The sequence below is a fragment of the Prunus mume genome, linkage group LG7, assembly GCF_029339155.1.
Source record: "Prunus mume cultivar Tortuosa linkage group LG7, ASM2933915v1, whole genome shotgun sequence".
Lineage (NCBI taxonomy): Eukaryota > Viridiplantae > Streptophyta > Magnoliopsida > Rosales > Rosaceae > Prunus > Prunus mume.
Genome location: NC_142704.1, coordinates 2,257,738 through 2,278,731, shown reverse-complemented (window position 1 = coordinate 2,278,731; position 20,994 = coordinate 2,257,738). Strand labels below are relative to the sequence as shown.

The 20,994-nt window shown below is 40.8% G+C and overlaps 3 protein-coding genes, 1 long non-coding RNA gene and 3 other non-coding genes across 14 annotated transcripts; 5 read left to right on the top strand and 2 right to left on the bottom strand.

Moving 5' to 3' along the window:
• Window positions 1–8,514: 8,514 nt before the first annotated feature.
• On the top strand, window positions 8,515–10,059 carry LOC148915202 (uncharacterized). Of its 3 annotated transcripts, none has more exons than XR_016121887.1 (5): window positions 8,515–8,737; window positions 8,832–8,922; window positions 9,026–9,252; window positions 9,361–9,534; window positions 9,743–10,059. It is a non-coding gene; the product is annotated as an uncharacterized LOC148915202 (long non-coding RNA). The 3 variants fall into 3 exon arrangements; XR_016121886.1 differs by having other exon boundaries at window positions 8,515–8,741; XR_016121885.1 differs by lacking the exon at window positions 8,515–8,737 and having other exon boundaries at window positions 8,748–8,922.
• Window positions 10,060–11,634: 1,575 nt separating this feature from the next.
• On the top strand, window positions 11,635–14,627 carry LOC148915201 (phosphoglycerate mutase-like protein AT74H). 6 transcript variants are annotated; one of them, XR_016121882.1, is made up of 8 exons: window positions 11,635–12,365; window positions 12,455–12,574; window positions 12,650–12,863; window positions 12,952–13,032; window positions 13,127–13,259; window positions 13,494–13,600; window positions 13,701–14,098; window positions 14,193–14,627. XR_016121882.1 is itself a non-coding variant. In XM_008240746.3 (5 exons), exons 1-5 carry the CDS (start codon window positions 11,822–11,824, stop codon window positions 13,242–13,244), a joined length of 1,077 nt encoding a protein of 358 aa, XP_008238968.3. In that variant the 5' UTR covers window positions 11,635–11,821; the 3' UTR covers window positions 13,245–13,379. The 6 variants fall into 6 exon arrangements, 2 of the variants coding, with proteins under 2 accessions (XP_008238968.3, XP_088897207.1); XR_016121881.1 differs by having other exon boundaries at window positions 13,690–14,098; XR_016121884.1 differs by lacking the exon at window positions 13,127–13,259.
• On the top strand, window positions 13,494–14,627 carry LOC103337582 (phosphoglycerate mutase-like protein AT74). The gene is made up of 5 exons (XM_089041083.1): window positions 13,494–13,600; window positions 13,690–13,809; window positions 13,885–14,098; window positions 14,187–14,267; window positions 14,362–14,627. Exons 1-5 carry the CDS (start codon window positions 13,564–13,566, stop codon window positions 14,477–14,479), a joined length of 570 nt encoding a protein of 189 aa, XP_088897209.1. The 5' UTR covers window positions 13,494–13,563; the 3' UTR covers window positions 14,480–14,627.
• Window positions 14,628–14,850: 223 nt separating this feature from the next.
• On the bottom strand, window positions 14,851–14,923 carry TRNAA-AGC (transfer RNA alanine (anticodon AGC)). The gene has a single exon. It is a non-coding gene; the product is annotated as a tRNA-Ala (tRNA).
• Window positions 14,924–15,044: 121 nt separating this feature from the next.
• TRNAA-AGC (transfer RNA alanine (anticodon AGC)) lies at window positions 15,045–15,117 on the top strand. Its single transcript has one exon. It is a non-coding gene; the product is annotated as a tRNA-Ala (tRNA).
• Window positions 15,118–15,221: 104 nt separating this feature from the next.
• Window positions 15,222–15,294, top strand: TRNAA-AGC (transfer RNA alanine (anticodon AGC)). Its single transcript has one exon. It is a non-coding gene; the product is annotated as a tRNA-Ala (tRNA).
• Window positions 15,295–15,940: 646 nt separating this feature from the next.
• On the bottom strand, window positions 15,941–19,124 carry LOC103337554 (BTB/POZ domain-containing protein). The gene is made up of 2 exons (XM_008240717.3): window positions 17,421–19,124; window positions 15,941–17,154 (listed from the first exon to the last, which is right to left on the bottom strand). The coding sequence occupies exons 1-2, from the start codon at window positions 18,408–18,410 to the stop codon at window positions 16,213–16,215; spliced, it is 1,932 nt and encodes a 643-aa protein (XP_008238939.2). The 5' UTR covers window positions 18,411–19,124; the 3' UTR covers window positions 15,941–16,212.
• Window positions 19,125–20,994: the final 1,870 nt, after the last annotated feature.

Sequence of the window (20,994 nt, the reverse complement as noted above, 5' to 3'; positions counted from 1 at the left end):
ATGGTTGTCCTGTAAGCCCATAATGCTTCAGGGAGGCGTTCATGCCAATCTCTTTTGTTTCCTGAGACCATCTTCTTCAGGATATTGCACAATACCTTATTGAAAGCTTCAGCTTGACCGTTTGACGACGGATTGTAGCTCGCGGAGAACGAGTGTTGAAACTTATACTTCTCGCACAACTTGGTCATGGACTTGCATTTGAAATACAATGCATTGTCAGATATTATCTTCGATGGAACCCCATAACGGTAAATGATGTGGTTCCTTATGAAGTTTGTAACATCGTCTGCTCGTACCTCCTTTAAAGGAATTGCTTCAGCCCATTTAGAGAAGTAATCAGTCGCGGCCAAGATATATTGATGTTGACGTGATGACTTAGGCTTTATCATGCCAATAACATCTAATCCCCAAGCTTCAAATGGCCAAGACAAAGTTGTCGGATGCAGTTGTTGGGGTGGCTGGTGAATAAAGTCTCCATGTAACTGGCAATCTTTACATGTGGTTGCAAATTTCATTGAGTCTCGAACCATTGTTGGCCAGTAATAACCCAATCTCTTCAGTTGGTTTGAGAGTTTTGGACCAGCTTGATGAGCACCGCAAGTGCCAGCATGAGTATCATGAAGGGCTTTAGTTGCGTCTTGTTTTGACAGACACCTTAACAACATACCATCAAATGACCGTTTGTACAAGGTGTCGTTTAAATACAGAAACCGAGTGGCCCTGCGTCGAACTTCTACCTTTTTCCTTGAGTCATTTGGCAACTTGCCGTGTTGAAGATATTCAATTATGGGATGGCGCCAATCAAGATTATCTAATTCCTCCTCACATTCGAAAGTTGTAACAACGTTTGAATCAACAACTTCTTCAATTCTCTCTATAGCTGGGGGTAATAAGTGTCGTTCCCCAACAGTGATTTGGATATCCCTTTCGTCAGGTAGCGTTAACGATGCAGCCAAATTAGCTAATGCATCAGCTTTATCATTTTCCGACCTCGGGATGTGACTAACATGAATGTCTTGAAACTGTGACATGAGATACTTTGCCCTTTCATGGTATGGGACGAGAGTAGCATTTCTGACTGCGTATTGACCATTCAACTGCCTGACGACTAACTGTGAATCACCATATGCTTGCAAACAATCAATATGCATCTCGAGGGCAATTTCAAGGCCAATGATTAATGCCTCGTATTCTGCCACATTATTTGAACATAAAGCTAGTAAGGAGAATGAGTATGGGATTAAGCCCCCAAACGGCGTGATGAATACTAATCCTACCCCAGCTCCGTTTCTTCTTGCTGCCCCATCAAAATATAACTGCCATGTGAGTGCTTCTGTAGTGAATACCTCTTCATCGGGCAAATCAGCAAGTAACTCCATGTTGTCGGGAGTAGGATGAGCAGCCAAGAAATCAGCAAGAGCTTGCCCTTTGGTCGCCTTTTGTGGAACAAATTTTATCTCAAACTCAGAGAGGAGAAGTGACCACTTGGCTATTCGTCCAGAGAGCACAGGTTTGGACATTAAATATCGGAGCGGGTCTGCCTTGGAAATCAAGATGACTTTATGAGAGAGGATATAGTGTCGTAGTTTTTGGACGGCAAACACCAATGCAAGGCATACCTTCTCGATAGGGGTGTAATTTTGTTCCGCCCCTACGAGTGTTCTACTCAAGTAGTAAAGTGCATTTTCTTTTCCATCATCATTGTGTTGGGCGAGCAATGCTCCCAACGAGCGTTCTAGCGCTGCAATATACAAAATTAAAGGCTTCCCTTTAATTGGCGCCATAAGAACTGGTGGATTTAACAGGTATTGTTTAATGCTTTTCAAGGCATTTTGACATGCTTGATCCCATATAAACGGAACATCCTTCTTCATGAGCCTTGAGAATGGTTGACACCTTCCAGAGAGATTTGAGATGAACCGTCGTATATAGGCTAGTCTCCCTTGCAGCCCTCGCAACTCCCTTAAATTTCGAGGAGGAGGCATTTCGAGGATTGCTTTGATTTTTGAAGGATCAATTTCAATTCCTCGATGTCGGACAACAAAGCCAAGGAATCTGCCTGAAGTTACTCCAAATGCACACTTCAAGGGGTTCATTCTCAATTGATGCTTTCGGAGTCTATTAAAAACTCGTTTTAAGTCACTCAAATGGTGTTCTCTTTTTCTGGTTTTGACAACCAAATCATCAACATAACACTCAATGGTATTGTGAAGCATGTCATTGAAAATGGCTGTCATGGCTCTTTGGTAGGTTGCCCCTGCATTTTTCAATCCAAAAGGCATCACAGTGTAGCAATATATTCCTTTTGGAGTGCGGAAGGCAGTTTTCTCTTGATCTTCTGGAGCCATTTTTATTTGATTGTAACCTGAGAATCCATCCATGAATGATAGGGCACCAAAACCGGTTGTTGCATCTACCAATAATTCTGTGATTGGGAGCGGAAACTCATCTTTTGGGCATGCATCATTGACGTCTCTATAGTCCACACATATACGCAGCGCCCCAGTTTTTTTCTTAAGGACTGGAACAATATTGGACAACCAAGTGGGATATTGGACTTCTCGGATAAATCCAGCGGCAATAAGCTTGTCAATCTCGATTTCTATTTGGATTGTTAGCTCTGGCCGAAAACGGCGTGGCGCTTGCTTCACCCATCGGGCTTCATCAGATATCCCAAGTTTGTGAACTGCAACGTTTGGGTCTAACCCTGGCATGTCTTGATAACTCCATGCAAATACGTCTCGGTACTCTTGCAACAGTTGTGTGTATTCTTCTAATTCTTGCGGCGTTAACGAAGCACTGACAAAGATAGGTTTCGGGTTGTCAACTGTACCAAGATTAATTTCTTGCAGATCATCAATTGTGGCTTGACCTCCCTCCTCCATTTGTGGTGGAGCTGGTTGGACTATATCAATGAATTCCTCGATGTCTTGAGGATTATCATCTTGGTCCACCGTTTCTTCGAAAGAGGCGCAATTGACTTGGACGAGATCATCCTTTATTTTCACCCTTTTGACTGTTTCGGTCACAGCTTTCTCTTGATTCTTAACTTTCCATTTCCTTTTATTATGGACTTTACCTTGTTGGGAACTGGAAGGGTTCTCCAAGCGTTGAAAGACCGAGACGCGAGGTGGTGTCTACCCCCTAGTCGTTTGAACACAGAGATGCGAAGTGGCTTTATATTCACCTCATCTTCTCTAAACATGGCTTGTTCCATATTAGTAAGTATCTCGGGATCGGAAGCTTTTGGATGTAGCCTTCGAAGAGACACTTTGAGCACACCACTCTCATTTTGGACTGTGAGGCCATCATTGCTTTTCTTTGCTTTACGGCCTGTAAGCTTTATCTTTAATGGAGCAGATGTTGTTTCTGGCAAGGATGCCTTTTTATGAAAAGCTACACGTTTACTCGGGCTATCATTTTTGCCAAAAATAGTCGAAATGACCAAACTGCGCCTGGGATAGACTGATTGATCTTACGAAGAGGATGAATGTAACTTGCCGTCATCAATGACTCCATTGTTTGTTTCAATGAGCTTGTGTCTTTTTCACTAGGCTCTCTTTTTGAAGTCTTGAAAACTATCTTTGGCTTGGGAGCCTTTGCGGTCGGGACTTCTTCGACTTTTGGGGATGTCACACCTCGAGGTGTCAGCTTCACTCGAATTACCCTTGTAGATTTGGTTGTTTCTACCTTTTGTGACTTTCCTGCCTCGACAATTGCTTCTTTCTCCTTATCCACCTTTGGTGGCTGTGTGAATGAGAGACCAGGTGGACCATAAAACTTTGCATCAGAGTAATTTACCTCTTCGCCTCTGAACGGGTCCATATCAGCTGAAACGCTCTTGACTTCCCCATCCACCAAGTATTTGAAGCACTGGTGAAGTGTAGAAGGGACTACGCCATATGTATGGAGCCATGGACGTCCTAGAAGGACATTGTATGAAGTATCAGCATCGATCACATGGAATAGAGCATCTGAATATAGGTCCCCTATTTCCATTTGCAGTGCGATAGAACCCATGGCTTTTTGCCCAAGTTGATTGAACCCTTGAATAGTCAGCATAGATGGAGACAATTGTCGGGCACTCATCCCTATAGCATGTAGTGTCTTTAGAGGGATAAGATTCACGGCCGAACCACAATCTAACAAGATTCGATTGATGGTCGTGCCTCCAACTTCGCCAGTGACATAAAGTGGTCGATTATGGCATTTGGATTCAAGCAGAAAGTCATCTTCGCCAAACGTAATTGCAGCCATACACGATGCACAAAACTTCGATGTTTCAGTTGTATGGACATCTGCTGATTTGAAACATGACTTGTACAAATCCGGGCTCGTTAAAGCCATTATGAGTGCTTCCCTAAGCTCTCTTGACATTTGTAAAGCGTCATAGACACTTAAAGGAGCAGGGATGCGCTTAAGATGGGCCAAAATATCATACTTAAGTGCATGTGATTGCGATGACTCCTTTGCTTTACCGGTATCAGGCTTAGGGTCCTTTGCTTTTGAAGAGGATGATGGAGCTCCCCCTGCAACAGTTTTTTCTGACAAGGAGACCTTAATCTCTTTCGCCTTCGAGTTCTTAGAGGGGTCGGCTTCCTCCTTTTGTTGTGCTTTATCAGCAGATGGGATGCTTCGGCCAGAGCGGAGGTTAATTTCATCAACCTCTGTGTCAACCTCATATTCCTTCACAGAAACCATGTTGCATTGGATAATTTCTTCTTCAATTTCGAATTCACTCGAGAAGAATTCAACTGGCAAAAACTCAGTGAGTGTGACAGGGACTCTTACGGGTTGCTCGTATTCATCCTCTTGAGGGATTTGAACTTTCTTTTGCGCCCTCTTCTTCTTCCTCTTATTTTTCAAGGTTGGCATGCCTCGGATCTTGACACCAGGATGAGTGATAGATTTGTGATTAGGTGGGAAATGTTTGGCCATGTGCTTGGCTCTTTTAACAAATGTCTTCCACCCCTCAGCAGATTCATTGGCCGAAGAATCTTCCCATATCTCTAGACTGGGTGCAACCATGAGCTCATGAAGAGTGGGAATTTGAAGATCACTAAACCATGTTGCTTTTGGACAGGCATGTACAATTGTGCCCCTATTGTCGGTATTAGTACCTGCAAATTTTGCTTCACCTAATAATGCAGTGGTGAGTGTGAGCTTTTCTTCTATCATATTTGCCGTAGCTGAATGATGTTGGGAAGAAGAGTCTATCACCAAACCGCCATTGTTGAGGAGCTCTTGAATTTTGTCCTTTAGGATATAACAATCCTTGAGCGTATGACTGATGAGGCGATGATACCGACAGTACTTAGGGTCATTTGTCTTGTTAGCCTCAGCAGGACGTTTTGATTCTGGTAAGGTAATACCTTTAGAGGCCAGAAGTTGGTCAAAAATTTCTTCTACATCCTCATCATCAAAAGAATATTTGACCTCTTTGTGCTCTTTAAGAGTGAGCCTTTTGGGTGGGTCTTTGCTTTGGCCTTTGTCATTCTTCTTTTCTGTTTTGACAAAAGTGGCCAATGACTCTCCCTTTGCAGACTTCTTGTCATTTTTCTTCTCCCCAAATTGATTTTTTTGAGACGCGGACTTTTGGCGAGCGATTTGACTTTCAACATTGCTCGCCTTTGACACCAAAGCATCAAATGACTGGGGTTCAGCAGTGGCAACAAAAGTTGCAATGTCTGTATGAGGTTGTTGTAGCACATTTGCACTGCTGATTGCTCGGTAATTTTCTCCGGGCATTGAAGATTGAGGCTCCTCCATCTCATTATGAAGTCATTAGCATTTTCCCCTGGCTTTTGGGTAGTTTGAGCTAGGTCCATGATCGAGACCTTCTTCTTTGAACTGACGAACTGTGCCAAAAATGCTTTTTGCATGTCGTCCCATGTCAAGATAGAGCCTGGCGGTAGTTGTGTATACCAAGTGAAGGCTGATCCTTTTAGGGATTGAACAAATTGACGTACCAGGAGAGCGTCTGATTGAGATGTCTCGCCACATGCTGAATAAAAATGTGCAAGATGTTCATGGGGTGAGCTACTTATGCCATCAAATTTATCAAATATAGGCCGTTGATAACCCTTCGGGAATGGTATGGCGTCATAGTGAGAAGGGAATGGTTTTCGATACCCTTGAACAGGAGGTGCTATGGACAATTGAAACTCACGAATCCCCTCAGCAATTAACGCCTTTATGTCATTTGGGGAAATTGTGCTCGTGGAGCTCTCTGCTTTTTCCTCTTTTGTTTGTTGTTCAGGGGTCACTGATTCATTTGTTTTGCCCCTGTCTTGCTCATCTATGATATCTTTTCCTTTCAGAGCGGATAGCAACGCTATTTCGCGTCTTTCTCTAACTTCTGCTGCATTTCCCTTCGCAGGTCTTGCATCATTTCTTGGATTAAAGGTAACTGGTCCTCAGTATTGGAAGAACCAGTCATCATGACTTGCATGCTTTCCACTCCTTCATGAAGTTTGGTCCCTTGGGATGCTATACAATCATTCTCTTGAGTTTGAGATACGGGATCATCATAGAGAGGATTCCATTGTAAATAATCATCCAAGCGAGCTGAGTTTAGACTGGATAACTCGGGAACAATCATCCCCATCATGTCTCGAGATTTAGAACGAGTCAATGGACCCACATAGGACCTCGATTGATCTTGAAGTTTCGGGACTGCCCCTTGTGGTATGAGAATTTGACCCTTTGAAGCAACGGCTGTCTTCACCCTCTTCCTTTGTGGATGAGGTATGTTCACCACCTTCTTTTTCATGATGATGACTTTGCTTTTACCCTTATGAGAACAGGGGTAAACCTCTTGTAATGTGGATTCCACAACATGGGCTCTAGGGCTTGATGAAGGTTCAGCCCCTTGGACCTCAATGTTTTCTTGAGAGTCATCCTCTTGACTTTCGTCACTAGTTTCGTCGATGGAAGTCATCAAGGCTGAATCTGTAGGATATAAGTTGACCGGAATTGATCCAATCATGATTTGGACAAATCGAGCAGCACTTGTCCTCTTCGGAGTCGGCACAGCCAGGGTGCTTGCGGTCTTCTCGCTTGCTATCACCATTGAACTTGTCTCAGAGAGCTCGGACAAGATTGCCTCAATAGACTGACTCTTTGCTTCTTTCTTCCTTAAAGCACGTGCGGCCCTCTTTCTTGCGTTTCGGAGAGCATTCTTAGACAGTGTTTTCTTCAGTTGGGTCTTGACAACCTTAGGAGTGACTTGAGGTTTGGCCCTCTGAATGGGCTTTGGAACAATGCAGTTGAAGAGGCTCTCACCAACAATGAAAGTCTTCTTGAACCCCACTCGTTTGGTGCACGCATTCTTGGTAGTTTCAATCTTGTGGAAGAAAATTGTTACTTGTGGTGCCATCGTATTTGGTTTTGCTAACCTGTGGCACAAATAAAAACATTAGTTACTTTATGATTGGAGATGAAAAGGTAAATGGGTCCCACCGGGTGTGCCAAAAATTATGTTGAAGAAAAATGTAAACCTCCAAACATAATTTCACCACCACTAATCAATTAATGGGGTTTTATTATTTTAGGTTCGACCCATTCGAGACGCAAGTCTCTTAATTACAATCCCTTGCTACAAGGGAAAACCCTTTGATTCCATCATAAAGAAACAGAATGTATGTGTTTGGTTTTGCGGCTGCTCCCAAGTTCAACCTCAGGGTGCCTACGTATCCTTTACAGGAATCAAGCCACTCGTAGTTCAAAGATTCGCAATGAATAGATAACTCATTGCAAAAAAATGGGAATTTGACTGAATTTGATTGAGGGGTGTTTGAGTGAATTTAACTGAATAAGCCAGGGATTCGATATGGAGTTGTGTTTGGGGTGGTTGCATCTAGATTGAATCTCTAGATTGCCTACGTACCCTTTCAAAGGGATCAAACCAACGTAGTTCGGACTTGATTTGTGTAAAGGTAAATATTTAATTTGTGGGGATTTGGTTGATGAGAATTTGGTTGCGGTAACCAGTGATTCAAATTTGGTTGTGGTTGCGTCTATTGGAATGTTAGACTGCCTACGTACCCTTTCAAAGGGATCAAACCAACGTAGTTCCAAATGGATTTGACCTTCAAAGAATGAATGACCCTTTGAAAGAATTTGTGTGTTTGAGAAATTTAAATTTGATCTCATTGAAATTTGCAGGGTAAATGACCCATGAGAAAATTTGAAATGGTTTTGTACCATCTTTTTATTGTTAATGTCCAAAGAAAATTAAAAGGCATTTTAATGAGCCTATTAATTTACTCACATATGGTTTTAAGGATTTAAACATTAATCCATTAACCACATAATTTATTTGGACCACCCATGAAATATTTTGGGCTCTTGAAAGTTAATGGGTAATTTGTTTTGTCAACCCATCAATTTGTTTCCGGACCTTGATATTTCCATTAATTGGCCCATAAACAAAGAATCCATGTCAGAAAAGCTTTGAGAACCAGTTGAATTTTGAAACCGATATCTATTTGGAGTAGTAGAGATTAATCCAAACTGAGTCACTCCCATCTTTATCTGGAGTAGTTCAAATCAATTATAACTGGAGCAGATTATATATCTCTTCAACTACTCATCTGCCACAATTAATACAGAGCCTTGAGTCGGAGACGCCAAAACCAAGGCAAGACCTTTCTTTTGCTCATGTCTGTCAAAGCAGACCATGTAGTCCACTAAACATGAATTGAAAGTCATCTTAGGCGTCATTCACTTTGCTTTGGCAGGTTTCTTTTATTTTATTTTTGTCTTATTCCCCTCTCTTTGCTTTTCGTTTCTTTTCTTCTTATTTGCTTTTCGTCACTTTTCTCTTTCAGCTTCTGGGACTTCTTCAACTTTTAGGCTTCTTTGTCTTTGGCTTATGTTGCTTTTGGATTCTTCAACAGCCACAACACAGGAGGTTTCTTGGTGAGCCATTTTTCCTTTTGCTTTTTGCTTGCTGAAGCTTTGTGCATCCTTTTCTTTCCAATTTGATTGGAGTTTCTAAGGCTTTACATATTTTCCTTTGCAGACTCATATCATTTGAGAAGACCATCGTACTGCCAATTGAGGTGCTGGCTTTGCTTTGTCTCAGTTGCTTCATATTTTGCCAGCAACAAAGTGAGAAGCTTTTATGATATTTGCATTTTGCCACAGAGGAGTGTTGGCTTAATAATTTTCGTGGGCTGTCCGGCTTGGGATTTTTTCTTTGTTGGCAAATTTTGAAGCACAGAACGTGGGTGTGATTCATCGGCTCTTGTAAGCTTTCTGGCACTCAGTAATTTCTGCATCTCCTTTAATATATTTTCTTCTGTTTATGCCAATGGGTGAGACTAAAACAGAGTTATTGATTTTCTCCATTTGCAGCACGTTTTGCCACCTGTTCTTTCTCCAATTTGCAGATTTGGAATTTTACTCTGCTGAAGGTGGGTTGGGCATGTAATAAAACGTCTGGACTGTTGATGTTTTCTGTTTTTGGTACTCAAGAACACTCGCAAGGTCTTCTCTGAGTACCACAATGTGCCTGTGGACACTCACAAGGTGTTCACAGCACTTGTACAGTGGGGTTCTTGCGGAAGCCCATCTGTAATTCTAACAGAGAGGTCCTTGTGAGAGCTCTCTTTTGTAAGTAGCACAATTATTGCCAATTTGGGAGGATTTGTTCACATTTTTCCACTGCCGAGGTCTCTGTTGATATGATACACTTCTTGATATCAAACATGGAGGAAGTTCAGGCTTCCGTCACAAGGTGTTCACAGCACTTGTACAGTGGGGTTCTTGCGGAAGCCCATCTGTAATTCACAACAGAGAGGTCCTTGTGAGAGCTCTCTTTGTGTAAGTGGCACAATTATTGCCAATTTGGGAGGATTTGTTCATGTTTTTCCACTGCTGAGGTCTTTGTTGATATGATACATTTCTTGATATCAAACATGGAGGAAGTTCAGGCTTCCGTACAATGGCTTCACATGCATTTTTTGCTTTACCTGTAAGTCAGTTGTACATAAAAGGATACTCAAATGAATTTGTTTATACCTTCTCAATGATATTGTGACAGAGCTTCGTATCTCTTTTGCTTGTTTCTGTTCTTTGGATTTCTGCAGCCGTGTTCTTTGGATTTCTGCAGCAGTTCGGTGTCTTTTCCTTTTTTTTTCTTCTCCCCTTCTTTGCCTCCTTTGGTTCCTTTTTATAGACCCAGAAGAACTGATAGAGTGGAGCCAGTTATGGCCTCACGTACTGCGTGGGTGGGAATAACTTCCCATTTTCACTCACCCCCTCAACTCCACACTTCAAAGTCACGTACATGAAACTGTTTCTGCTTTCAATATATTAATATTTCCTTGTAAAAAATATCAATATTAATTCATTTGGGCCTAAACCAATTTAGTAACAAGTCCACAGAATCATTTTTAGCTATGGGCCCGACTTCTTTTAACTTGGCCAATTTTTAATTTGCTGTCAATGAATTTTTTTATTTCAACATACCCATATATCATGAATTTGATAATTAAAGTTTTAATAGGAGATTAGTTTGCTTAACGACTAGTCTATAGATTTTTTTGGTCTAGAGAATAGGACCTCATACCTAATCTTATAAAGGTGTAATATGTCTTTGTTGACTAAAGAATTTGGTTTTAGGGATTTAAAATCCCCACCAAACATCGACTTGGGATTTTCAGAATCACTAGAAAAAAGATATAAATGATTGGTTGGCGCTAATCGAACTTGACCTACAACTTCCATGCGTAACAAATGATTTGCACAGTTGACTAATATCGCAGGCACCGTCAACCTATGATCGCGAACTTTTCTTACCTTTGAGTCACATCAAATATGGGCTTACCCTGGAAAATGTACAGCCTCAAACCTAAGCCCAAAATTGTGTACAACTCCAAAAGAGGGCTTCCCCATGTTAAGGAAGGGAAAGGAAGCCCATAAAATATATAGATCCATACAAAATCAAGCCAAGCTACTCTTACAAGCAAAAGGGTCCATCCATTAGACTGATTTTGCCTTTCTGTGTTTTTTAATATGAGCGACGGTTTAAACTACGGGGAGGGGAGGGGGGTTTCACGCGCACACACACAGGTGCTAAGGGGTTCGAATCTTCACTGGTCTTCAAGTCACTGTTGACTTATTTTCATCATTTTGGTTTGGACATAACAAAAAGGAAATTAAAATTGGTTAAGTTTGAAAGAACAAATAAAGAATTAAATTGTAGGCACCATAACAATTTCCTTCCCGTTGAAGTTTCCAACAATCAAATACCTGTTTTTTATTCTCAGTTCTTGCGGACAAAAAAAATTTGCAGTGCAAATCAGAGCATGACCAAGACTTAATAACTCATCCCACGAGAAAAGACAAATCAACTGGGACCCAAGGGCACTATGCAGATTGGTCCCCTCCACCAGAAAGACAAAAGACACCTTCCTGTGAGGGAAGCACCTTACTCTTTTTCCACCATCACTTCTTCATCGTGCCCTTCTGTTTCCACCAATAACCCTATCTCAACAAAACAACAAAACCTGAAAAGGGTCCCCTCCCAATTTGCACCACATAAAAACTTATGTGTCAGATAAAGTTCAATTTATAAGCGTACACTAAGGCACTTTGAAAATTGGCATTTGATTGATGCCGCTAAGATGGGAAATTTTGAAAGCTCCATCCTCAAGATTGGAACTGTTTCCTATGAAATTATGAGGCTCAGAGGACCACTTGTCTTGGATTTGCAAGCTAAGAAATAAAATAAATAAATATAATTTCAGCAGAATATTGCAGTGTATGACTAGACGTCTAGAAATTCTTCAATTAATGGTCAGTGCTGCTGCTCATGGCAATGGCTCAGTTTTGCTTCTCTGCTTCCTTGTGTTACAATTCTTGCCTCCCAAGAAATGCAACTCTTTCTCTCACACTTTGTAAGCCACTAAAAAATGGGGTCTTTAGCTTCAACACAATCCAATGTTGTACGAGCCAGAGGGAGGCCATTGAACATTCTGATAATGGGTTGGCTAGTTTTCCTGAAAAGCACTTGCATAGGAAGTCAGCTACTAGTACTAAAGCACCCCCTCCTAGACCGCGCCGGATAATCTTGGTTCGACACGGGCAGAGTGAAGGAAATGTAGATGAGAGTGTTTATACAAGAGTTTCTGATCCAAAGATTGGACTGACAGAGAAAGGGTTGGAGGATGCTGAGCAATGTGGGAAGAGGATCAGGGAAATGATTGAGAAAGACAAAGTGCATAATTGGAAGGTCTACTTTTATGTGTCCCCTTATAGAAGGGGAATTGAAACTCTAAAGGGTTTAGGAACAGCATTTGAGCGCTCAAGAATTGCTGGCATGAGAGAAGAGCCTCGGCTAAGAGAGCAAGACTTCGGTAAGTGTCAATTTACTAAAAACAATTGGAACACTACTTGTAACAAGGCTATGTTAACAAGACTTTGTTGCAATTTTTTCCATGAAAAGGGAATTTTCAGGACAGGGAGAAGATGAGAGTAGAGAAAGCCATTCGAATGCTTTACGGTCGCTTCTTTTACCGGTTTCCTAATGGGGAATCTGCAGCGGATGTTTATGACAGGATTACAGGTATAGCTTCTACAATTTTGTCAATTTATTGATCAGTTTGAAATGTTAGGCCTAAGAACTCTTGAGACAATGCAGGATTCAGAGAAACATTGAGAGCAGATATCGATATAGGTCGATTTCAGCCACCAGGGGAGAGAAATCCAAACATTAACTTGGTAATAGTTTCACATGGACTAACACTGAGAGTGTTTCTCATGAGATGGTACAAATGGACAGTGGAGCAATTTGAGAGGCTGAATAACTTTGGCAATGGAGGCGTGGTTGTTATGGAAAGAGGTTATGGTGGAAGGTAATTAATTAAATCCTCTGCTGCTGCGTTCTTTGGAATTGAGACTCAGAAGTTAAGCTGCATTTATAGAAAACTCTGATTTCTGCAGGTACAGCTTGTTAGTGCACCACACAGAAGAAGAGCTAAGGGAATTTGGATTGACAGATGATATGTTAAGTGATCAGGAATGGTAAGGCAAAATTTCGTTGTAATGAGGTCTCATTTCTGTTTAGCACTCTGACCTCGGTGTTTTTTTTTTTTCGGGTGTGTGGGTTCTAATTCAGGCAAAAATATGCAAAACCTGGGGAGCTGAACTATGATTGCCCAACACTAAATTCTTTCTTCTCGCACTTCGACAACGATTGTGGTGATGAAAATGAAAACAAAATCAACAGCAGCTAGTGAATATGATATATAGTAAGAAACAGCAGTTGCTTAGGATTTAGCTTAGGAGAAACTCTGTATGTTGTAATATTTGAAGTAGCATGTTGTAAATTGAACCTCAGAAGTCAGTTAAAAAAGAAATTCAAGTGTTTTCTTCTTTTTCTTATCTTTTTTTTTTTGCCTGATGTTTTCACGCATAATGCATAAGCCACTAATTTTTCATCTGCTCAATGTGCAAAATGTTGCTTCACTGCTTTATCTTTACAGAGAAGTTTAAATCAGAGAACAAACTCAAAAGGGTTTAGGAACAGCATTTGAGCGCTCAAGAATTGCTGGCATGAGAGAAGAGCCTCGGCTAAGAGAGCAAGACTTCGGTAAGTGTCAATTTACTAAAAACAATTGGAACACTACTTGTAACAAGGCTATGTTAACAAGACTTTGTTGCAATTTTTTCCATGAAAAGGGAATTTTCAGGACAGGGAGAAGATGAGAGTAGAGAAAGCCATTCGAATGCTTTACGGTCGCTTCTTTTACCGGTTTCCTAATGGGGAATCTGCAGCGGATGTTTATGACAGGATTACAGGTATAGCTTCTACAATTTTGTCAATTTATTGATCAGTTTGAAATGTTAGGCCTAAGAACTCTTGAGACAATGCAGGATTCAGAGAAACATTGAGAGCAGATATCGATATAGGTCGATTTCAGCCACCAGGGGAGAGAAATCCAAACATTAACTTGGTAATAGTTTCACATGGACTAACACTGAGAGTGTTTCTCATGAGATGGTACAAATGGACAGTGGAGCAATTTGAGAGGCTGAATAACTTTGGCAATGGAGGCGTGGTTGTTATGGAAAGAGGTTATGGTGGAAGGTAATTAATTAAATCCTCTGCTGCTGCGTTCTTTGGAATTGAGACTCAGAAGTTAAGCTGCATTTATAGAAAACTCTGATTTCTGCAGGTACAGCTTGTTAGTGCACCACACAGAAGAAGAGCTAAGGGAATTTGGATTGACAGATGATATGTTAAGTGATCAGGAATGGTAAGGCAAAATTTCGTTGTAATGAGGTCTCATTTCTGTTTAGCACTCTGACCTCGGTGTTTTTTTTTTTTCGGGTGTGTGGGTTCTAATTCAGGCAAAAATATGCAAAACCTGGGGAGCTGAACTATGATTGCCCAACACTAAATTCTTTCTTCTCGCACTTCGACAACGATTGTGGTGATGAAAATGAAAACAAAATCAACAGCAGCTAGTGAATATGATATATAGTAAGAAACAGCAGTTGCTTAGGATTTAGCTTAGGAGAAACTCTGTATGTTGTAATATTTGAAGTAGCATGTTGTAAATTGAACCTCAGAAGTCAGTTAAAAAAGAAATTCAAGTGTTTTCTTCTTTTTCTTATCTTTTTTTTTTTGCCTGATGTTTTCACGCATAATGCATAAGCCACTAATTTTTCATCTGCTCAATGTGCAAAATGTTGCTTCACTGCTTTATCTTTACAGAGAAGTTTAAATCAGAGAACAAACTCAAAATCCATGACCAATATGAAACATAATTCATAGAGGTTTTGCTGGTCAGAAAGTAAAGCTAAAAACGTTGGTAAAGCTTAAAAAGGAAGAGAAAATGGAGATGCGGGGTATCGATCCCCGTACCTCTCGCATGCTAAGCGAGCGCTCTACCATCTGAGCTACATCCCCTTCTTGCAACCTTAAGTCGTTTTTTTATTTTTAATTTAGCTGTCATGTAATAATAAACATTGAGAGTTGGAAACAGTGTAATCACAGATAAAAATCTAAAAACGACTTAGTCTTCCAAGAAGGGGATGTAGCTCAGATGGTAGAGCGCTCGCTTAGCATGCGAGAGGTACGGGGATCGATACCCCGCATCTCCATTTTCTTGTTCTTTTTCAAGCTTTACCAACGCTTTTAACTTTACTTGATAGAAATTATTATAATAGTTAAATAAAAATCTAAAAACGACTTAGTCTTCCAAGAAGGGGATGTAGCTCAGATGGTAGAGCGCTCGCTTAGCATGCGAGAGGTACGGGGATCGATACCCCGCATCTCCATTTTCTTGTTCTTCTTTTTATTTACCAACGTTTTTTAACTTGATAGAAATTGAGGTTTTTTTTTTTCCTTTATTTTTAATGAGAAGCACAGATTTTATTAATATAAAAAAGAAGAAAAAACTATATCAATACAAACAGAGTGGGCTGTGCATTACTACAAAATAAAGAGAAATTTAAAAGACCTCCATTTTCCATTCAGCACGAATAAGCATGAAACGAGACATCCCAGAATTCAAAGGAAACACAACTCCAAATGGATGTCCAAAACGAACTCCATCCCCCAAGTCCTCTGCTTCTCCTAGAATTTTAAAAAACCCTCTTGTTTCGTTCCATCCATATACCACCACACCAGAAACAAGCCATCAATCGATCTGTATTTCGCCACTTCTGAGCCACTCAATCAGTTATAGCTAAACCTAAGTCCAGAACTAACATGGTGAGAATATGGTTATAGAAACCAGCATATTACAAAGTAGAGCATATAACAGGTTTAGTCCACCGTTATATGCCAAAGACAAGTTAGCTAATAACATTATTTTCAGAGAGATAGAGAGACAATCACAATTTAGATGTCACCCAATATAAATGATGTCCCATATAAGATGACTAGGAAGACCAAAATACCAAAATAAGTAACAAATCGAACTAAACAAGCAATTTCTGAATTTTATCCCAAAAAAATATGAACATTGCCCTGATATGCACCAATATGTCTTATCGTCTTCCCAATTAAACCTAGGTACATTCGGTCAAACCATAACATCATGCACCAATCTGAAAGCCAAATACTTCATAAGGGGGTTCCAGGCATGGTTTTCAAAGTAAGAAGATCAAAAGATAACCAATTAAGAAGAAAGGTGAGTATAGCGACCCAAACCCAAGGGCACCATTTTCCCTGCACTGTGGAACTATTAACTTCTATGAGTTCTCAATGGTTGCAGTTGTAATTCGTAATGACGGTGACCTTTCCTGCTCACCATTCCGCCTCCAAAAGGCTCGCCTCCACCAAACTTCGAATCCTCTTTGTATATTTGGGCAATCTTCACCAGAATTCAAGAACCTATTAAACCAAGCCAGCAAAATTTCCTGTTGCCATGCTAAAGGCAAGGTAAGAATTGTGTTGCTTAGACCATCCTCAATTGAGTGCCTATCCAGGCCTTTTGACGCCCTCCTCATCCATGCAAAATCATCATAAAATGGCACCAACCAAGTTTGTAAAAGCAAGAACCTCACATCCTTGGAAACCAATAGCTGCCCCTTCCCAAGCCCAACAAAGAGACGAGCAGTAACTCTGCTAACTTCGTACCTATAAACTGCAGCCACTTTGGAATGTGCCTCAGATAATTCAATTTGAGATGCCCATGTTTTTAAGAAATCCTCAGCAATCTGTCTGTCAATCAAAATATCCAAAATCCAATGCAAATTATCGGCTTGCCTTGCAATCTGCCCCACATCTTGCAAGTCCGACTCTGCTGCCCGAGAAAAATGGTGGCGAAGCAATTCCAGACACCCATCACAAGCGGAGTACAAGGACTCTTTTCGGAGATCATTATGAGATGAATTCTCACGAAGCATCTTTGACACCAATCCTTTCATCTCACGCCTTGCCTTCTCATCTTTTCCTTCAAGAACCACATGCAGAAGCTTTAAAAGAACTTCTTCATTGTCATTACCCTCTTCAGTTCCATTAGCAACTTCCACAGAGACCCTCTTCAGTACTTCCCCAGCTCCAACGCCTTCAAGGCGGAGCTCAAACATCAGTGATGCCACCTTCTCCTCTTCATCCTCAGCCCATGGGGCAGCTTCTAAGTACTCCAAACAAGACAAAACACCCGCATCGAACCCAATTGCAGCCGAAACCTAAAGCACGCGGAACACCCACAATGTCATCATTCACATAATCAGGATGTCCTTGTTGGCTTGCAATAAATAATCCAAAGACAAATTTAAGTTTAAAAAGATTAGAACAATTGGCTTTTGATCTATTTTCATTCCAAATACAAACCCACTCACCTAAAATTGTTCTAATTATGTACCAAGCTACACTTTCTAAGCAATCAAACATAATACCCAACTTAACCAGAAAAAAATAGAAATTAAACACAAAATAAAGATTAGAACTTCACCTTCAAAATGCCAAGCACTTTTGGAACATCCTCCTTCATCAACCTCTTCCTCAGATCCTTACAATACATCAACCTCAAGGCCTCGATATAAACCTCCACGTCATCACACTCCGCAATCTCCACATTGTACGGCGACGAAGACGACGTCGTTCTCTGCTGCTTGACCCACCTATCCGAGAGCTTCACCGCAAAGAACCGACTGTGCGCAACGAGAATCTGACGGTGCACATTCATCGACACGCTGAACCCGTCTTTGGCGCTCAACGTGAGTTTAATGTCACTGCTCGACGGGTCGTTGAACTGGTTCCCGGGGCTCCGAGACCCCAGCAAGAGATCAGAAACCCTCTGCATCATCAACGCCTGCTTATCCTGGACCAAACCCACATGGGTTTTGCGCCCGCTTCCGGAACCGACGCCATTCTGGTGGATCTGGGGCTTGGGTTGGGCCATTTCGGGCTCGTTGGCCATCATTTCGAAAAGGGTCGGACTGGACCGGGTCGTCTTATCGGGCTGCGGCGGCGGCGACATCGGGTTCAACAACCCGGCCGTGAGCATGCTATTAAATCTGGTGAAGCTGGAATTAAACGAGTCGTTTTGACCCGAGTGCCCATTAGTCAACGCGGGGCTGAAGTCCATGACCGGAGAGCGACTGCCCGGCGCGAATCGGATCCGGAACGATGATGGCGAAGAAGAAGGAGATGGCCCAGATGGGCAAGCCTGAACCGGGTCGGATTTGTGATTCGGGTTAATGGGTTGTTGCGGCCGTGGCTGGACAGAGACGGGTTTCGAGTCTTTTAAGGCAAAACAGCACCAGGAGCTCTCTGGGGAGACAATGGTGGGCGGGTCGAGTTTGCGGGTCGGGTTGGGAGCAGGTGCTGGTGAGGAAGATAGATGGGTCTGGCGGCACCTGCGGCGTTTGGGTTTAGTTGGGTTTGTTTGAGACTTGAGATGAGTAGTGGTACTAGTAGTTGTGGTGGCTGCAGCTGCCATGAAATATTGAAAATCGCAAAAAAAATGTAATGTCCCTTATAATTGTTGTTGCTGTTGTCCTTTAGTTTAGAGATGGGTCTATCCTTTTTTTCTTTTCTTTTTTGGTATATTTTTTCTAGTTTTCTTTTGGGTATTGACAAAGAAAGTGAATTAAAAATGGCGGTGTAAACGAGATGGATCAGAAGTAAAAAAACATGAAAAAAACAGCAATGAAAGACTGAGAAAGCATTTAAGCTGTGTGAGAGAGAGAGAGAGAGAGAGAGAGAGGGTCCTAAATATCTGGCTTTGTTTGTCAGTATTGACAGAGAGAGAGAGTTTAGGGGCGAAAGAGATGAAAAGCTGAGGTTTTTGTGATTTCTTTTTCTTGATGGCTCCGCTGGGAGCAAAAGCTTTGGAAGTGTCAGAATAAAAAAGGGCAAGGGAGGAGAGGGAGGAGAAGAAGCATGGCACATAGAGCATAGGATGAATGGCCGGTTAGCCCCACAATGTCTTTGGCTTTGGCTTTGGTTTTGGTTTCTTTTCTTTTCTTTGTGCAGCAGATGCTGATGCTGATGCAGAATCAGCAATCTTGTGACACTGTCTTTTGTGATTCATTGCTTGCTTCAATTGGTGATTGGTTTGATTGTGCTATGTGCCAGATGTTTGTTTTTGGTATTTGCTCGGTTTTGGCATCTGCTTGCCTGCTTCAGTTTTTGGGGCACTCCTTATGGGTTTATGGTCCCTTTGGGCCATTGGGTGCTTCCAATTTGTACAAAAGGATTTGATTTGTGATGATTTTTTAGACATGGGTTTCATGATGTCATATTCAATCACTCTTTTTGAGTCTCCCAAAAGGATAAAATATGTTAATGGGATATTTCTGCCTGTCATGTTCACACAGTAATTTTAATTTAATTAATAATGGTCATTAAAGTAGGAACTTATTGTTGGGATTGCACTGTTTAAGCTGTAATAATTTAGATTATTGTTTTTGTTGGTGTATTGAATTATTCCTCTCTCTCTCTCTCTCTCTCTCCACAAAATTCATGTTGCACTTTAAAGACTGAAAATGATTGAGAGTGACCAAGCAGAGGCTAGTTATATATCCACTATAACTGCTCAAGGAGCCTAAAGTTTAAGCATATCTATAGGTCGGCATAAGCCATTCCCCAAGCAATTTGAAAAAGTTCATGGTCCATGAAACAATATTCTTATTTTCCATAAAGAGTGTCAAGTATATATCTGATGAACCCTATTTCAATGGTATTATTACACTTTCATATTCGAGAAACGAAAACTCACTTCGACACTTAACTTACTGTGTCAAATTTCAACAATAGTAATATTGATAAAAATAACCTATTATTTATACGAACTTCACATCTTAACAACAAGAGTGACAAATGTAATGAGAAAGATAATTAGTGTGGAAGAAACTATACAAATTTATAAATAAACTCAATCTTAGACATGTATTTATAAAAAAACCCAAGCACTATTTAAACATAGAAACACACCCAAAATCAACCCCAAAGTCAACTTTTTGGGTGTGTTTATAAATGGGTTTTGAGTGTGTGTAATAATGGGTTTTGGGTGTGTTTATAAGGTGTTTTGGGTGTTGAATTTTTTTATAATTTCAACCTCCATTTTGGGTGTTTTAGTGAAACTCCCAAGAAACTATCCATTAGCATGGTATGGAACCAAGATACCTTTAATTTGTTTCCAAGCTACTTGACATGAAAGTTCCGCTGTATAATATATTTTTGACTTCAAAAGGGTTTGCAAACTTTGCATCAACAAGTGGAAGAAAGTGAAGGAGGGGGTGCTCAAATCACAAGTTAGATCGATTTATTTTATTTAGTTGATAAATTATAACGGAAGACAAAAAGGTTGTTCGATTATTATAAAAGATATACTAAGCTTTTCCAACCACAACTCATTGTGTTCATCTCTGCTTTCACTTTACTTGATACCATGGCATTTTCTGGTTTCATCTGATATGCCTCTCTCTCTCTCTCTCTCTCTCTCTCTCTCTCTCAAATTGATTTCCTTCAAAATCTCTCTCATGGGTGGCTTAACCAAACTCTTTGTCATGCTCTTTTTGCTTTTAGCTGTATAGAAAACACCATTGGAAAATTCCCTACTTTCTCACCAAAAACAGAAGCAAGAAGGTAAGTATTAAACAAAGTCTTGGCCCACCCTAATAATTTTGGTTACCCACTATTCTTCTTTGACCATAAAGTGAGAGAGAAAATTACCAGGATGAAAATGGTGGCCTTCATTTTGGTAAATTGCATGATTTTGTGGAGTGGCAGAGGTTGAACAACTAGTATTAACTCTCATTGAAGAAATAAAGACAACCATTTCTACTTTCTTTATTTTTTGGTCAAGCATTTGGTTGGATGTGTCGAATGTTCGTTGGGGCTCAAAGGCAAAGGCCCCATAAGAAGAGACTTCACTTTTAGCTTTTGCATTCGTATTTTTTCTATGGTGTGTTAAGACTTGTCACTTGAGAGCATAGACCTTTGCTTCTTGTCTTTTGCATATTCTAGCCTAAACCAACTATAAATCTTTCACTTTCAAACATCATACCAAATATGTTGGC

What these genes read in the sequence shown, in the direction of transcription:
- LOC103337582 (XM_089041083.1), top strand. Translation starts at nt 13,564, where the DNA reads ATGAGAGAAGAGCCTCGGCTAAGAGAGCAAGACTTCG. An exon ending in GCTAAGAGAGCAAGACTTCG is followed by an intron (nt 13,601 to 13,689) that starts GTAAGTGTCAAT and finishes TTCCATGAAAAG; the next exon opens with GGAATTTTCAGGACAGGGAG. An exon ending in ATGTTAAGTGATCAGGAATG is followed by an intron (nt 14,268 to 14,361) that starts GTAAGGCAAAAT and finishes GTTCTAATTCAG; the next exon opens with GCAAAAATATGCAAAACCTG.
- LOC103337554 (XM_008240717.3), bottom strand. Translation starts at nt 18,410, where the DNA reads ATGGCAGCTGCAGCCACCACAACTACTAGTACCACTACTCATCTCAAG. An exon ending in AAGTGCTTGGCATTTTGAAG is followed by an intron (nt 17,155 to 17,420) that starts GTGAAGTTCTAA and finishes CGCGTGCTTTAG; the next exon opens with GTTTCGGCTGCAATTGGGTT.
- LOC148915201 (XM_008240746.3), top strand. Translation starts at nt 11,822, where the DNA reads ATGGCAATGGCTCAGTTTTGCTTCTCTGCTTCCTTGTGTTACAATTCT. An exon ending in GCTAAGAGAGCAAGACTTCG is followed by an intron (nt 12,366 to 12,454) that starts GTAAGTGTCAAT and finishes TTCCATGAAAAG; the next exon opens with GGAATTTTCAGGACAGGGAG. An exon ending in GAAAGAGGTTATGGTGGAAG is followed by an intron (nt 12,864 to 12,951) that starts GTAATTAATTAA and finishes TGATTTCTGCAG; the next exon opens with GTACAGCTTGTTAGTGCACC.